This window comes from Hyperolius riggenbachi, chromosome 9, assembly GCF_040937935.1.
Source record: "Hyperolius riggenbachi isolate aHypRig1 chromosome 9, aHypRig1.pri, whole genome shotgun sequence".
NCBI lineage: Eukaryota > Metazoa > Chordata > Amphibia > Anura > Hyperoliidae > Hyperolius > Hyperolius riggenbachi.
In genome coordinates this window covers 270,001,609-270,018,134 of record NC_090654.1, presented here as the reverse complement: position 1 = coordinate 270,018,134, position 16,526 = coordinate 270,001,609, and the positions used below count along the sequence as shown (strand labels likewise).

Below are 16,526 nucleotides of genomic sequence, written 5' to 3'. Positions count from 1 at the left end.
CCAGTTCCAAGCAGCATACAGTTTGCATTATATTTGCAAGCAAGCCAGAATTGTTACCATCTCTACTGATGAATATTTTATGGTGTAAACTGCAGCCGAGGCCAAACCTGCAAGAAATAAACAGATACTTACCTAGATAGAGGGAAGCCGCGTCGTCCTCAGCCCCAGCATTGCCGTGCACAGATCCCCGTAACAAATCCAACAACAGCTTGTCAGATCTGTTGCTGTGGCCGCGCTTCCTGCCATGTACAAGTGAGGCTGTACTGCGCCTGCACAAGTCGCTCGCTTCTACTGCGCATGTGCTGCTGTTACTCATGCAGGCACAGAACGGACGGCTGCAGGATCCAGAGGCTTACCTCTACCTCGGGTAGTAGCTGATTCTTCCTGCAGGTTTCACCTCTGGTTCACTTTAAAAGACAACTGAAGTGAGAAGTATATGGAGGCTGACATATTTATTTCCTTTCAAACAATACCAGCTGCCTGGCCAACTGATCTTTGGCTGCAGTAGTGTCTGAATCACACCAGAAACAAGCATGCAGCTAATCTTCTCAGATCTGACAATAATATCAAACACCTGATCTGCTGCATGCTTGTTCAGGGTCGGTGGCAAAAATATTAGAGGCAGCACAGCCAGGTAACTGGTATAGCTTTAAAAGGAAATAAATATAGCAGCCTCCATATACCTCTCGCTTCAGTTGTACTTTAAAGTGGATCAGAGACGAAGCACCCTCATGTATTTTACCATATATATCAGTGGAAACATTAGAGAAAACACCTGCCCAGCTCTCTGTTTCTTTCATCCTTCACTGCTCAGCCTGCTTGTTATCAGCCCTTATATAGACAGTGGCTGGATAGTGTAATGGTTAAGAGCTCTGCCTCTGACACAAGAGACCAGGGTTCAAATCTCAGCTCTTCCTGTGCAGTAAGCCAGCACCTATTCAGTAGGAGACCTTGGGCAAGTCTCCCTAACACTGCTGCTGCCTATAGAGCGCGTCCTAGTGGCTGCAGCTCTGGCGCTTTGAGTCCGCCAGGAGAAGAGCGCGATATAAATGTTCTGTGTTTATTTGTTACAAAATCCCTGACTAAGCATTCAGTCTGACTTTGCTCAGGAATCATTATAGCGGAGTCTGTCTTCTTTGATGTCATTTCAAGCCCAAGCCTGCCCCCTTGTGGCTCTGCTATGACTCAGCTATAATGATTCCTGAGCAAAGCCAGACTGAATGTTCAGTCGGGGATTTTATCAGGGCTGAGCAGTGAAGAATGAAACAGAAAGCAAGGTAGGGTTTTAGTTGAATGTTCCCACTGATATATATGGTAAAATACACGAGGGTGCTTCATCTCCGGTTCACTTTAAGCCAGGTGTCTTGCTGGATTTGGGCATTAATGTTGGTGCAGCGTTTGACATAATAGTTGATCCATCACCAGTGACGTAGCTGCAATTCATGGGGGCCCCCAGGGAAACTTTGATGCCGCCCCCCCATATGTTCACCCCCCTTCCCTTGCCTCCCCTTGGTGTCCTTCACATACTACGAGCCCATCTCACAAGGGTCATTAAACAAGTGTGGCCATCACAATATTTCACACCCATAACAAGTGTAGCCACAAAAACACCTGATCTGAACTATAGTCCCCTGTATCAGAGGATATAAACAATCATTAACCCTCTGCACTCATGACACTATCATCAAGCTGGAACACTTGGAGCATTTAAAACAACTAGGTTGCAAAATTATGCAATTGATGAAAGGGGTCATTAGCTTCCAATGTGGATTGCATGCAATAGCATTGTGTACTAGACCCTTAGGCCTTCTGTGCGCTTTACAATGCGCATTGCCCTGTGCGTTCTGCAAGGTATTGATTTTCCCATGTAATTAAATGTGCCTGGTTCACATCTATGCGCTGCGCTGAGCTGCATTACAAAAACGTAGGGTTGCATGCATTATTGTGCTTTGAGCTGTAAAGTGCACATCAATGCAAGGGAATGCATGCACTTTTTTAGCACATAAATGCGCATGCGGTTTTTACCCCTAAATGGAAAAAAAAAAAATTTTCATATGAATACAAAGCTTTATTGACAACTGCTACTGCTACAATAAGCAAAACATTCTTAAAAAAAGCACACCACAACGCACTGAAACGTACACAAGCGCATGCGTTTTTGACCTTGCTTTTACACATGATTCTCACTGCAAATAATGTGAACGAGCCCTTATGCTTCATACACACTTGAGATAAAAGTCTTTGGAAAAGGCAAGATCACAGACCAATTTTACCCCCTTCCATGTAGTATGAGAGCCATACCTACAGTCTATTCTATGGAGCTGAACTCCCCATCAGATAGAAATCTTTGCAAGATGCTGCACACAAAGATGCCCGTACACACTCAAAAGATCATTATCTGCAAAAGATCTGTTACTGCAAAAGATCTGTTCCTGCAGAAGATCCATTCCTGCAAAATGCATTCATAGTCTATGAGATCTGCAGATCCTCATACACACTTGGTTTAACAGACAATCATCTGCAGATCATCTGCAGATCAGATCCACCAGGATGGATTTTCAGATCTGCAGATGATTGCCAGATATGCAGATGAAGTCTGTTAAACCAAGTGTGTATGAGGATCTGCAGATCTCATAGACTATGAATGCATTTTGCAGGAATGGATATTTTGCAAGAACAGATCTTTTGCAGATAATGACCTTTGGAGTGTGTACGGGCATCTTTGTGTGCAGCATCTTGCAAAGATTTCTGTCTGATGGGGAGTTCAGCTCCATAGAATAGACTGTGTAAAGTATGGCTCTCATACTACATGGAATGGGGTAAAATTGGTCTGTGATCTTTTCCAAAGACTTTTATCTCAAGTGTGTATGAAGCATTACACCAGCGATGAGGTCTCCCTGTTAATGGTAAGGATCCCTACTCTACCTATACCAGTGATGGCTAACCTTGGCACTCCAGCTGTGACAAAACTACAAATCCCATCATGCCTCTGACTCCCCGATTAATGCTTAGAGCTGTCAGAGTATTGCAATGCCTCATGGGACTTGCAGTTCTATCACAGCTGGAGTGCCAAGGTTAGCCATCACTGACCTATACCAATCAGCACGCAAGCAAACACTCCATGCTCATAACCTAGGATTCCAGCTGAGGCCTGTCAAGTTAAACTATTCTAGGGAACACACACATGCACATAAATCATAAGGTGGCCGCTAATACTATTTTCTGAATGATCGATTATGAAAGATCGTAAATGATCGTTTGCGACCAAGAATGGACAAAAATCTCCTAACCAATCCAATCAGATTGATGGGATCGAACCATAATTTGGATCGATTTCATTAATTGGATTGGTTAGGAGATTTTTGTCCATTAGTGGTACCAAATGATCATTTACGATTGTTCATACGAAGACTTGTTCGTAATCAGTCATTCAGCAAATTGTTTCATTAGTGGCCACCTTAAGATTTCTCGGGAATCTGCACTACTCACAACATTCGATACATGGGCTGTACTGGTACAGGGAACAGGAGAGCTTCAGCCTGCAGCCAGACCACAATGGCTGTTAAAATATACATACAAGAAAGGAGAGGCTATGTTCATCCTGCTAAGGGACCAAGATTTTAAATCCCGTGTGTGGAACTCCAGGCCTGGAGGGCCAGATCCATGCCGGTGTTTAGGATGGACTGAGAAACAGAGGAATGTGCTCTACCTGATGGACCGCACCTTTCCTGATTCAGACCCTTTCATTTGAGCTGTGTCAAAAATGTGTGAGGATCTCGGCCTTCGCAGGACCGGCTTGACATCCCCGTTTTAAATGGAATAGCAGGTGCTGAGGGGAGTGGTCAAGTTGAGTACCTGCAATTCCATTTATAATCATGGTCCCTCAAGGTGGCCACACACGATACAATATAATGATCCGATTTTACGGCAATTCGATAAAAACGATCGTATCTCCCGAAAAAATCGAAAGCTTTTTTTTCATTCGACTGAAAAATCCGATCGGATTTCCCATTTTCTTCGATTTTTATCGATCCGGAATGCCAGATATTTTTCTTCAATCTTTCTAAAGATTGTATGGTGTGTGTTAGATTGTCAGTTTATTAATATACACACCCTAGCAATTTTCTCTGATTTTCCAATCATTTTTATCATAATTGGGGAAAAATTGAACACAGGTGTGTGGTACATTGGTCATATTTTTGAAATGTTACAATCAGTCAGAAAAATTGATTGCAATTCTTAAATTGAACAGATATTTTAAAAATTGTATGGTGTGTGGCCACCTTCAGCAGGATCAACATAGCCCCTCCTTTCTTTATTCTGTATCGGAGGATGGGAAGGTTTGTATTTGGGACCCCTCTGACATATTCCACAGCGCTGTACAGAGATCACTGATCCATTCCCATCAGCCTCTGCACCAGAGGAGCTTACACTCTAATGTCCTCATCACAGTCACACACTATTATTATACATTTATATAGCTCTGACATATTCCACAGCCCAGTACAGAGATCACTGATCCATTCCCATCAGTCTCTGCACCAGAGGAGCTTACACTCTAATGTCCTCACCACAGTCGCATACAATTACATGAGCAGATTGTGTAGATAAGCTGCATGAGATGTAAATCTGCGGTCTTATTATATTAAGTCACACTTTGCTCCTCCCCCGACAGCGCTCACTACCCCGGCACCGTCACCGTGGCCGACGCCATCTCCTCCGGGAAGAAGCTTTGGTCCTCGGAAGATTACAGCACGTTCAACGATGAGATCGGCGGCGGATGCTGGGCCCGGATTCTCAATCAGAATTATGTGAATGGGAATATGACATCGTGAGTTTACAAATCATCGCCCAGTTGAATCCTATCAGTCATTTTGCAGAATCTCTGATCCACATTGTACAGCCTTGTGCAAATTAATTACAACAGTGCAGAAAATGCTCAGATTATGCTTTATAGGGAACCTGAGATGGGGGACCAAAAAAAAAAAAAAAAAAAAAAAAAGTATACATAGCAGGGGCTTCTTACAGACCCCTTAAAGAAACTCTGTATTGAAAAAAAGGCCCTGGAGGTACTCACCTCGGGAGGGGGAAGCCTCTGGACCCTATCGAGGCTTCCTCGTCGTCCTCCATCCTACGCTGGTCTCGCTGCAGCCCACGGAATGCACAGCTGACAATTTGTCAGGCTGTGCAATATTTTCCTTTCCTTTGTGTGATCTAAAAGGCGCCCTTGCCCCACACGAATTCTATTTAAGGTTACTTGTTTGTACTCACCTGAGGAAGTGGGCTGAGACCTGTGAAACGCGTTGTCTACAATTAACTACTTGATAATAAAGACTCCTTACGTTCTATTCGAGTGAGTCTTCTTTGGAGGTAAGATTCCTCTTTCTATAATACCATACAGTAATTATACTCAGACCAATTAGTAGAGAATCTGGGCGCCTCCCCAAACCTTTTTTAACAGTTATTTCTAATGAGGGTCAGTGAAAAAAAAGAAAGGAGCGTTCCTTCTTAACCTAGCATGTTTTTGGATGTTTTTAGTAACTGGGGTTTTCGTGCTGATTGACGGGTATTTTTGTAACAATACGCATTTTTGACAAGCACGTGCAGAGTCACCAGACCCATTTATATACGAGTATAGGATATTTTTCTGGTTGACACTCCCCAAATAGGGTCGTGCAGTCATCTTTTTGAATTTCGGCCGCCCACTAAAACACTATACAGTAAATAACGATCATCCTGTACTGCGCCTGCGCAAGCGCCAATGTCAATGAAGTCCATGCGGAGATGCCGCTAGGAACATGAAGGGGGCTGGAGGAAGACCCAGGTATGTATACATTTTTCTGCCCCATCTCAGGTACATTGTCAGTTCAGAGTTATTTGCAACAGTGAAAAAAAAAGTGCAATGTCAATTCAAAGTTATTTTAGTAACTTACGCAACCCCTTCAGCTCTGTCGTTTGATGGCACAATTTGGCATTGAGTCTCAAGTTAGGCAAACATCTCTTGTTCTGCCACCAGATCGCCGTTTAGTTAGATCCCCCTTTGATTGAATGTCTGCCCACACTGCACACAGATATCCAGTAGGTTTCAGCATGAAATGTAGGAAAAATGTTGCTATCGCACCCATGTGCAGTGTTCTCCCCAGGAATGTTTTAATCCATTTTCAAAAGTGATTTTCTTGTTTAAATTTAAGTTACGTTTGAACTGTTTGCCGGGCCTCCTGAGGTCCGTATTCTGGTGCTTAGCCCCACCCCAGCACAAGAGGTCATTGGTGCTTCTCTGATTGGAGATATAGAAGCGCCTATGATGTTTTGTGCAAGGGGTGGGGCTAAGCGCCAGAAACTGGCAAAAATGACTGGAAGACCCGGCATGTGTTTAAAACTTTTTGTTGCACAAAATCGATTATATAAATCCCACTAATCGGACACTTGCTGGCAGTAGATTGTACATAGATTCCAATCGCAACAGAAAATGCGCCGGGAAATGATTTTCAAACCCTTTGCGCAAACGCGGGCCTGAGGCCTGATTGATTGTCTAGTTGTGACAATTCCCTTGTCCTTCACAGAACGATCTCGTGGAACCTGGTGGCCAGTTACTATGAGGAGCTCCCGTTCGGGCTGGAGGGACTGATGACCGCTAAGGAGCCCTGGAGCGGGAACTATGTTGTGTCCACCCCAGTCTGGATAACAGGTAACCGTTCCACAATCGCACACAATGCAATCCATCCTCAGAGCAATATTTGACCAGTTGGTCAATAAACTTTAGGGGGGGGGGGGTTAAAACAGGCATAGGCAAACTTGGCCCTCCAGCTGTTAAGAAACTAAAAGTCCCACATTGCATTGCAGGAGTCTGACAGCCACAGTCATGACTCATAAAGGCAAATGCATTGTGGGACTTGTAGTTCCGTAACAGTTGGAGACCGAGTTTGCCCATGCCTGGGTTAGAACGAGGTCAAGGAGAGAGAACCAGGAAATCTCTATGGGATCCAGAGCCTTCCCTCTCCATATGGGGGGAGGATTGTTTTTTCTGTTTTTTTTTTTTTTTTTTTTTGCTTCAGTATCAATTTAAGTGGCTGCAGATTGAAGCAAGTTAAATAGAACTTTGGAATTTTTGATTCTTTCTTTTAAAGAGAACCCGAGGTGGGTTTGAAGAATATTATCTGCATACAGAGGCTGGATCTGCCTATACAGCCCAGTCTCTTTTGCTATCCCAAACCCCACTAAGGTCCCCCTGCACTCTGCAATCCCTCATAAATCACAGCCACGCTGCTGACAAACAGCTTGTCAGAGCTGGCTGTGTTTATCTCTATAGTGTCAGTCTGCTGCTCTCCCCGCCTCCTGCAGAACTCCAGTCCCCGCCTGCATCCCTTCCCTCCCTGCTGATTGGAGGGAAGGGACGGGGTCAGGGACCGGAGCTATGTAGGAGGCGGGGGAGCAACTGAGACTGACACTACAGATATAAACACAGCCTCACAGCACGGCTGTGATTTATGAGGGATTGCAGAGTGCAGGGGGACCTTAGTGGGGTTTGGGATAGCAACATGGCTGGGCTGTATAGGCAGATCCAGCCTCTGTATGCAGATAACATTTTTTAAACTCGCCTCGGGTTCTCTTTAAACTTGCTGGGCTACGGTAACATTTCCCAGACGGCGCACGGCCATTATTGTGGGTTATCTGTTGCTTTCAGGTTATGAGCAACTGATCTGTCCTCTAAACTGTCCCCAGAGACATACAAAGCCTCTCTCTGTAGGAAGGGAGGTCGGCTGTAATCTCTCCGCTCGGGAGTCACTGAATTCGGCTGCACAGAAGGTGAAGAGGTCTCAGAACTGTCGGGGAGATGACATCTTCTGTGTCCTGTTATGTGCCGGTAATGACCGCTCACTGCACAGGCGGGGAGATCTCCTGCATGTCTCCGGTTACAGCTTACATGGCAAGACATTTGGTATACATAACTTACAAATATCACCACAAAGAAAAAAAAAACTGGCAGGCACACTGGACTTAAAATTCTCACCAAATTTATTGGTACTAGCAAAAGTGCATGAAATGCATCTGAGCCAATCTCGCAAAGTGTATCAGCATAGGCACAAACATCACAGTTCCTTTTTCAGCAAATGACATGCACATATTGAAGCTAGCTCAGAGCAAAGCATAGAAAAGCATGTGAGGAGCTGTGGAGTAAGCAGTGCAGGATACTTACGTGACTTACAAGTATAAAGGACAACTGAAGGGAGAGGGATATGGAGGCTACCATATTTATTTCTTTAACCAGCTGAGCGGTCTGGACGAGCTCAGCTCGTCCAACACCGCCAGCGGCTGCCGCTCAGGCCCTGCTGGGCCGATTTTAATGAAATAAAAAGCAGCACACGCAGCCGGCACTTTGCCAGCCGCGTGTGCTGCCTGATCGCCGCCGCTCTGCGGCGATTCGCCGCGAGCAGCGGCGAAAGAGGGTCCCCCCAGCCGCCTGAGCCCAGCGTAGCCGGAACAAAAAGTTCCGGCCAGCGCTAAGGGCTGGATCGGAGGCGGCTGACGTCACGACGTCGGCTGACGTCGATGACGTCACTCCGCTCGTCGCTATGGCGACGATATAAGCAAAACAAGGAAGGCCGCTCATTGCGGCCTTCCTTGTTTATTCTGGGCGCCGGAGGCGATCGGAAGATCGCCTCCGGAGCGCCCTCTAGTGGGCTTTCATGCAGCCAACTTTCAGTTGGCTGCATGAAATAGTTTTTTTTTTATTTAAAAAAAACCCTCCCGCAGCCACCCTGGCGATTTAATCAGAACGCCAGGGTGGTTAAGCAACACCAGCTGCCTGGCAGCCCTGCTGATCCTCTGCCTCTAATACTTTTAGCCATGGACCCTGAACAAGCATGCAGCAGATCAGGTGCTTCTGACATTGTCAGATCTGACAAGATTAGCTGCATGCTTGTTTCTGGTGTGATTCAGATACTACTGCAGCCGAATGGATTAGCAGAGCTGCTAGGCAACTGGTATTGTTTAAAAGGAAATATGTGTTGCAATTTTTTATGATAGTTGTCCTTTAAAGGGACCTGAGCACCAGTAAATGGAAATCTCCCCATAAAGGAGGTTTAGTGATAAAGTGTGCTGTTGGGAAAGGGGAGGTGATAGGCATTTCTTACCTATCCAGAGCTATGGATATATGTGGGGTTATCTATGGATATATATGGGGTTAGCTATCTTCCTCAGGGAGGGAGCACAGTTTGATGTTCCTGTGGTGGTGTCACGGACCTGACCATAGCCGCAATGCATGCTGGGAGGTGTAACCCGTTAGTGTGAATACATCTCCCAGCAAGAATTGCAGCGGCCAGGAGCATACACCACCTCCCAAAGCTGTAGTTGCTCCATGAGGAACATGGCAAACCCCATTCGGATGGGGGGCTAGAGGAGCCTCCCGTAGTTTATTGCCTATCACCCGAACTCCTGCTCCCCCGGGGGCCCCTTCTGTCCCGTAATCAAAGTGATCTGTTTCTTTCATCATCTCCTGACTCGTACAGATGTTATGATTGGTCCAGCTGGATAGAGAGGGTATACAAGCCATAAGGTGTTCCTGTTGAACTCCAGATCCAATGACAGCTGCTTCTTCTCTCCTGTTCAGCTCACACTACCCAGTTCACCCAGCCTGGCTGGTTCTACCTGCGAACAGTCGGTCACTTGGAGAAAGGCGGCAGCTATGTGGCCCTCACGGACAGACGGGGGAACCTCACCATCATTATTGAGACCATGGTAAGACCTAGCGGGCTTTCTGATAGCTTTGGCTTTTCTGCCACTTCTTGGTCGAGGGATCATAAGAAGGGTTTAGAGTGTGAACCACCTCATTATCTATTTTACACACGTGGGGTTAGGTCTGGATACGTGCAGGATGAGACCAGAACACACTAGTGGGTGCTAGGTCTGGACATGTGCAGGATGAGGCCTGGACATACAAGTGGGTGCTAGGTCTGGACACGTGCAGGATGAGGCCTGGACATACAAGTGGGTGCTAGGTCTGGACATGTGCAGGATGAGGCCTGGACATACTAGCGGGTGCTAGGTCTGGACACGTGCAGGATGAGGCCTGAACATACAAGTGGGTGCTAGGTCTGGACATGTGCAGGATGAGGCCTGGACATACAAGTGGGTGCTAGGTCTGGACATGTGCAGGATGAGGCCTGGACATACTAGCGGGTGCTAGGTCTGGACACGTGCAGGATGAGGCCTGGACATACTAGCGGGTGCTAGGTCTGGACACGTGCAGGATGAGGCCTGGACATACAAGTGGGTGCTAGGTCTGAACATGTGCAGGATGAGGTCTGGACACACAAGTGGGTGCTAGGTCTGAACATGTGCAGGATGAGGTCTGGACATACAAGTGGGTGCTAGGTCTGGACATGTGCAGGATGAGGTCTGGACACACAAGTGGGTGCTAGGTCTGAACATGTGCAGGATGAGGTCTGGACATACAAGTGGGTGCTAGGTCTGAACATGTGCAGGATGAGGTCTGGACACACAAGTGGGTGCTAGGTCTGAACATGTGCAGGATGAGGTCTGGACATACAAGTGGGTGCTAGGACTGGACATGTGCAGGATGAGGTCTGGACATACAAGTGGGTGCTAGGTCTGGACACGTATGCAGGATGAGTCCTGGACATACAAGCGGGTGCTAGGTCTGGACACGTATGCAGGATGAGTCCTGGACATACAAGCGGGTGCTAGGTCTGGACACGTGCAGGATGAGGTCTGGACATACAAGTGGGTGCTAGGTCTGGACACGTATGCAGGATGAGTCCTGGACATACAAGCGGGTGCTAGGTCTGGACACGTATGCAGGATGAGTCCTGGACATACAAGCGGGTGCTAGATCTGGACACGTGCAGGATGAGGTCTGGACATACAAGTGGGTGCTAGGACTGGACATGTGCAGGATGAGGTCTGGACATACAAGTGGGTGCTAGGTCTGGACACGTATGCAGGATGAGTCCTGGACATACAAGCGGGTGCTAGGTCTGGACACGTGCAGGATGAGGTCTGGACATACAAGTGGGTGCTAGGTCTGGACACGTATGCAGGATGAGTCCTGGACATACAAGCGGGTGCTAGGTCTGGACACGTGCAGGATGAGGTCTGGACATACAAGTGGGTGCTAGGTCTGGACACGTATGCAGGATGAGTCCTGGACATATAAGCGGGTGCTAGGTCTGGACACGTGCAGGATGAGGCCTGGACCAACTGTCTGGTATTGTATACAGGAACATCTGAGAATGAAAGGGCTGAGATCTTGGGGCACTTCCAGATACAGAAGGACAGAAAGGAACCGGCCAACCGAAGGTGAGGAGGAGCCTGTTGTCCTTAAAGGACCTCTGTCGCATAAATGTTAAAATTTCAAATACATGTAAACATATAAAAATACATGTTTTAAATCTACAAATGAGAAGTACATTTCTTCCCAAGTAAAATGAGCCATAAATTACTTTTCTCCTATGTTACTGTCACTTAGTGAGTAGTAGAAATTTTACATTACCGACAGATTTTGGACTAGCCCATCTTCTCATAGGGGGTTCTTAGGGTTTCCTTTATTTTTAAAGCACTTAGTGAATGGCAGTTGCTCTTTCCAACTGCCAAAATTGTGTACAGCGAGCAGGGAGGCTGGCCAGCATCATTGTATAAATCTTTTTCAGGCAGTACCTTTATAAAGAATAAAGGCCATGCTGAGAATCCCCCATGAAGAGATGGACTAGCCCAAAACCTGTCGGTAATGTCAGATTTCTTCTACCTACTGTAAGTGACAGCAACATAGGAGAAAAGTCATTTATGGCTGATTTTACTCTGGAAGAAATGTACTTCTATTTGTATGTGTTTTAAATTTTAAGATTTTCACGACGGTTCCTCTTTAAGTGGTTAAAGTGCATTATATCACATATCAAGTATTTTCTTGATTAACATGCATCTCTCCTAATCCAGAAAAGAGCTGTAAGTAGCTAACACACTCACCTTCCTGTTTAGTTTACTTTTATCTTCCGATTCTCTCTGCAGTCACATGACCATTCTGTCTGTATCCGCCCGTATTTGCCGAAATTCAGCGTCTGCCCGCAAAATGCAACTTTTCAGCTGGATGGCAGCTTTGTGAGTATTAATTGCGTTTTGACTGCTTTACTGTTTAATCTATGTTGTTTTTTTTTTGCTTTTAGGGCTGGTGCACACCAAAAACCGCTTGCTGATCCGCAAAACGCTAGCGGTTTTTGAAACGCTTTTTCTTATTTTTATGAAGTTTTGCTAGCGTTTTGCGGTTTTGTGTAGCTTCTTTTGTGTAGCAGATTACAGATATTGTTACAGTAAAGCTGTTACTGAACAGCTACTGTAACAAAAACGCCTGGAAAACTGCTCTGATCTGGCGTTTTATCAAGCGTTTTGAGTTTTTGCTATACTTAACATTGGAGGCAGAAACGCCTCCGAAATCCAAAAAATGCTGTAGCCCGGGAGTATGCGTTTCTGCAAAACGCCTCCCGCTCTGGTGTGCACCAGCCCATTGAAATACATTACCCAAACGTATCCACATCCGCAAGCGGATCGCAAAACGCGACAAAAGCCGCTCTGTGTGCACCAGCTCTTATTGTGTACAGCGCTGACCAATTTCCTCACAGGGGGTTGCTTTTGATCACACAATTTTTAAGTGTTGTGTGCTAAGACTCATCATACATTGGCAATAAAAAGAAAAGAAAAGCAACATTCTTCAATATTGCCTACAAAACATTCAATACAGGATGATAACATAGATACAAGTTTAACCACTTCAGGATTCTGCGTACGCTTAAGTACGCCCCTGAATCCTGAAGTGGTTTCCATACGAGCGGCCGTTCCATGTCAGTTCACGGAGCGTGTCTCCGTGAACACCCTGCGAGCCTCCGATCGCGGCTTGCAGGGTAAATGTAAACACACAGGGAAGATCTTCCCCGGTGTTTACATATATACGGCGCTGCTACGCAGCAGCGGCGTAGAGGAGATCGGCGATTCCCGGCCTCTCATTGGCCGGGGATCGCCGGCATCTGATAGGCTAAAGCCTATCCCATCAGGCGCAGGACGGAAATCCGTCCTGCGCCGCTCACAGGGGGAGGGAAAGGAAGGGGAAGGAGGCCAGGAAGCGCTGCGGAGGGGGGCTTTGAAGAGGCCCCCCCCCCCGCAAGCGCAAGCAGTCGGCGGCGATCAGACCCCCCCAGCAGGACATCCCCCTAGTGGGGAAAAAAGGGGGGAAGTCTGATCGGCCTGGCTGCTATCTGATCGGTGCTGCGGGCTGGAGAGCCCACGCAGCACAGATCAGCAAAACCACCCGGAAGTGGTTAAAGTGGTATGGAACTGTTTGTTCTATAAGAAGATTATTTACAGCATAAAATCTACTACCAGAAAATATATTTGTTGCAGAACAGCATTCAAACAGGTAACCACTTAAAGGGAACTTAAAGGGGAACTGAAGTAAGAGGTATACGGAGGCTGCCATATTTATTTCCTTTTAATCAATACCAGTTGCCTGGCAGCCCTGCTGGTATATTTCTCTGCAGTAGTATCTGAATAACACCAGAAACAAGCATGCAGCTAGTCTTGTCAGATCTGACTTTAAAGTCTGAAACACCTGATCTGCTGCATGCTTGTTCAGGGGCTATGGCTAATAGTATTAGAGGCAGAGGATCAGCAGGGCTGCCAGGCAACTGGTATTGCTTAAAAGGAAATAAACATGGCAGCCTCCATATACCTCTCTCTTCAGCTCCCCTTTAAACTGAGAAGGATAATTACAATCAGCTGTGCGGGCTGGCGGAGGGGTCAATCTTACCTCTCTGACGTCTTCTTCGGTCCGTCCCTCGGCACCTTTCATGATGCGTTCCACGCGGCGGTCACATGAGCACAAACACTTCCTCCTTCCGGGTTGAAGGAGGAAGTGTATAGTCGCCTGACGCCACGTGGACCGCATCGTTGGAGGTGCCGGGGGACGGACTGAAGAAGACGTCAGTGAGGTAAGATTGACACCCCCCCACAGCCCGCACAGCTGATTGTAATTACCAGGGTGAAAATCCGGATAGCAACTATCTGGGTTTCACTCGAAGCCACAGTCCAGCATCCCTGGCATCCCTAGACACATAGAAGCCTATGACAGCCAATCGCTGCGATTGGCTGGCGGGGGGGGGGGGGGTGGGATAGTGGGGAAAAAAATTGATTTATTTAATAAAAATAAATACAATAAATATTTACAAAAAAACCTGAAGGGCGATCAGACCAGAGCTCTGTTGGTGGGGAGAAAAAAAAGGGGGGGGGGGGAATCACTCGTGTGCTGTGCAGCCCTGCAGCGAGGCCTTAAAGTTGCAGTGGCCAATTATGAAAAAAACAGCCTGGTCTTTAGGGGGGGGGGGGGGTTTACCACTGTGGTCCTCAAGTGGTTAAACAATACAGTATTCTCATTTCCCACCCTGTGCGATACCAAATACATTAGTTGATTAAATCGTCCCCAAATAAACATGAATGTTTGTTTTCCATAGATGAATTCATTTTATTTAAAGTGGTATGAAACCCCGCACCTTTTCTCTGCTATAAAATATGAATTACATCATAAGACCTATTAGGAGAAAAAAGCAGAGCGGCATTCAAACAGTTAATCAGAGCACTTCCTTTTGTGGCTTGTGGTAATCACTGATGGACTGCCGCTGTGCGTGTGCTGCAGTTGTGGCTTGTGGTAATCACTGATAGCCTGCCGCTGTGCATGTGCTGCAGGTGTGGCTTGTGGTAACCACTGATGGACTGCCGCTGTGCATGTGCTGCAGGTGTGGCTTGTGGTAATTACTGATGGACTGCCGCTGTGCATGTGCTGCAGCTGTGGCTTGTGGTAATCACTGATGGACTGCCGCTGTGCATGTGCTGCAGGTGTGGCTTGTGGTAATTACTGATGGACTGCCTCTGTGCGTGTGCTGCAGGTGTGGCTTGTGGTAATCACTGATGGACTGCCGCTGTGCGTGTGCTGCAGTTGTGGCTTGTGGTAATCACTGATGGACTGCCGCTGTGCATGTGCTGCAGCTGTGGCTTGTGGTAATCACTGATGGACTGCCGCTGTGCATGTGCTGCAGGTGTGGCTTGTGGTAATCACTGATGGACTGCGGCTGTGCATGTGCTGCAGGTGTGACTTGTGGTAATCACTGATGGACTGCTGCTGTGCATGTGCTGCAGTTGTGGCTTGTGGTAATCACTGATGGACTGCTGCTGTGCATGTGCTGCAGTTGTGGCTTGTGGTAATCACTGATAGCCTGCCGCTGTGCATGTGCTGCAGTTGTGGCTTGTGGTAATCACTGATGGACTGCTGCTGTGCATGTGCTGCAGTTGTGGCTTGTGGTAATCACTGATGGACTGCCGCTGTGCATGTGCTGCAGTTGTGGCTTGTGATAATCACTGATGGACTGCCGCTGTGCATGTGCTGCAGCTGTGGCTTGTGGTAATCACTGATGGACTGCCGCTGTGCATGTGCTGCAGCTGTGGCTTGTGATAATCACTGATGGACTGCCGCTGTGCATGTGCTGCAGCTGTGGCTTGTGGTAATCACTGATGGACTGCTGCTGTGCATGTGCTGCAGTTGTGGCTTGTGGTAATCACTGATGGACTGCTGCTGTGCATGTGCTGCAGTTGTGGCTTGTGGTAATCACTGATGGACTGCTGCTGTGCATGTGCTGCAGTTGTGGCTTGTGGTAATCACTGATGGACTGCTGCTGTGCATGTGCTGCAGTTGTGGCTTGTGGTAACCACTGATGGACTGCTGCTGTACATGTGCTGCAGTTGTGGCTTGTGGTAATCACTGATGGACTGCCGCTGTGCATGTGCTGCAGGTGTGGCTTGTGGTAATCACTGATGGACTGCCGCTGTGCATGTGCTGCAGTTGTGGCTTGTGGTAATTACTGATGGACTGCCGCTTTGCATGTGCTGCAGTTGTGGCTTCTGGTAATCACTGATGGACTGCTGCTGTGCATGTGCTGCAGTTGTGGCTTGTGGTAACCACTGATGGACTGCCGCTGTGCATGTGCTGCAGTTGTGGCTTGTGGTAATCACTGATGGACTGCCGCTGTGCATGAGCTGCAGCTGTGGCTTGTGGTAATCACTGATGGACTGCCGCTGTGCATGTGCTGCAGCTGTGGCTTGTGGTAATCACTGATGGACTGCCGCTGTGCATGTGCTGCAGTTGTGGCTTGTGGTAATCACTGATGGACTGCCGCTGTGCATGTGCTGCAGTTGTGGCTTGTGGTAATCACTGATGGACTGCCGCTGTGCATGTGCTGCAGGTGTGGCAATCACTGATGGACTGTTGCTGTGCATGTGCTGCAGCTGTGGCTTGTGGTAATTACTGATGGACTGCTGCTGTGCATGTGCTGCAGCTTTGGCTTGTGGTAATCACTGATGGGCTGCCGCTGTGCATGTGCTGCAGTTGTGGCTTGTGGTAATCACTGATGGGCTGCCGCTGGGCATGTGCTGCAGTTGTGGCTAGTGATAATTACTGATGGACTGCCGCTGTG

The 16,526-nt window shown here is 47.3% G+C and overlaps 1 protein-coding gene across 2 annotated transcripts in view; it reads left to right on the top strand.

Annotated features, from left to right (window-relative positions):
* The window catches only part of GALC (galactosylceramidase), an 85,945-nt gene that overhangs the window by 44,345 nt on the left and 25,074 nt on the right, over positions 1 to 16,526 (top strand). For both annotated transcript variants that reach the window (XM_068254545.1, XM_068254546.1), the window contains exons 8-11: positions 4,676 to 4,831; positions 6,564 to 6,688; positions 9,611 to 9,738; positions 12,025 to 12,114. In XM_068254545.1, coding sequence (XP_068110646.1) covers positions 4,676 to 4,831; positions 6,564 to 6,688; positions 9,611 to 9,738; positions 12,025 to 12,114 — 499 coding nt within the window. The remainder of the gene's footprint in view (positions 1 to 4,675; positions 4,832 to 6,563; positions 6,689 to 9,610; positions 9,739 to 12,024; positions 12,115 to 16,526) is intronic.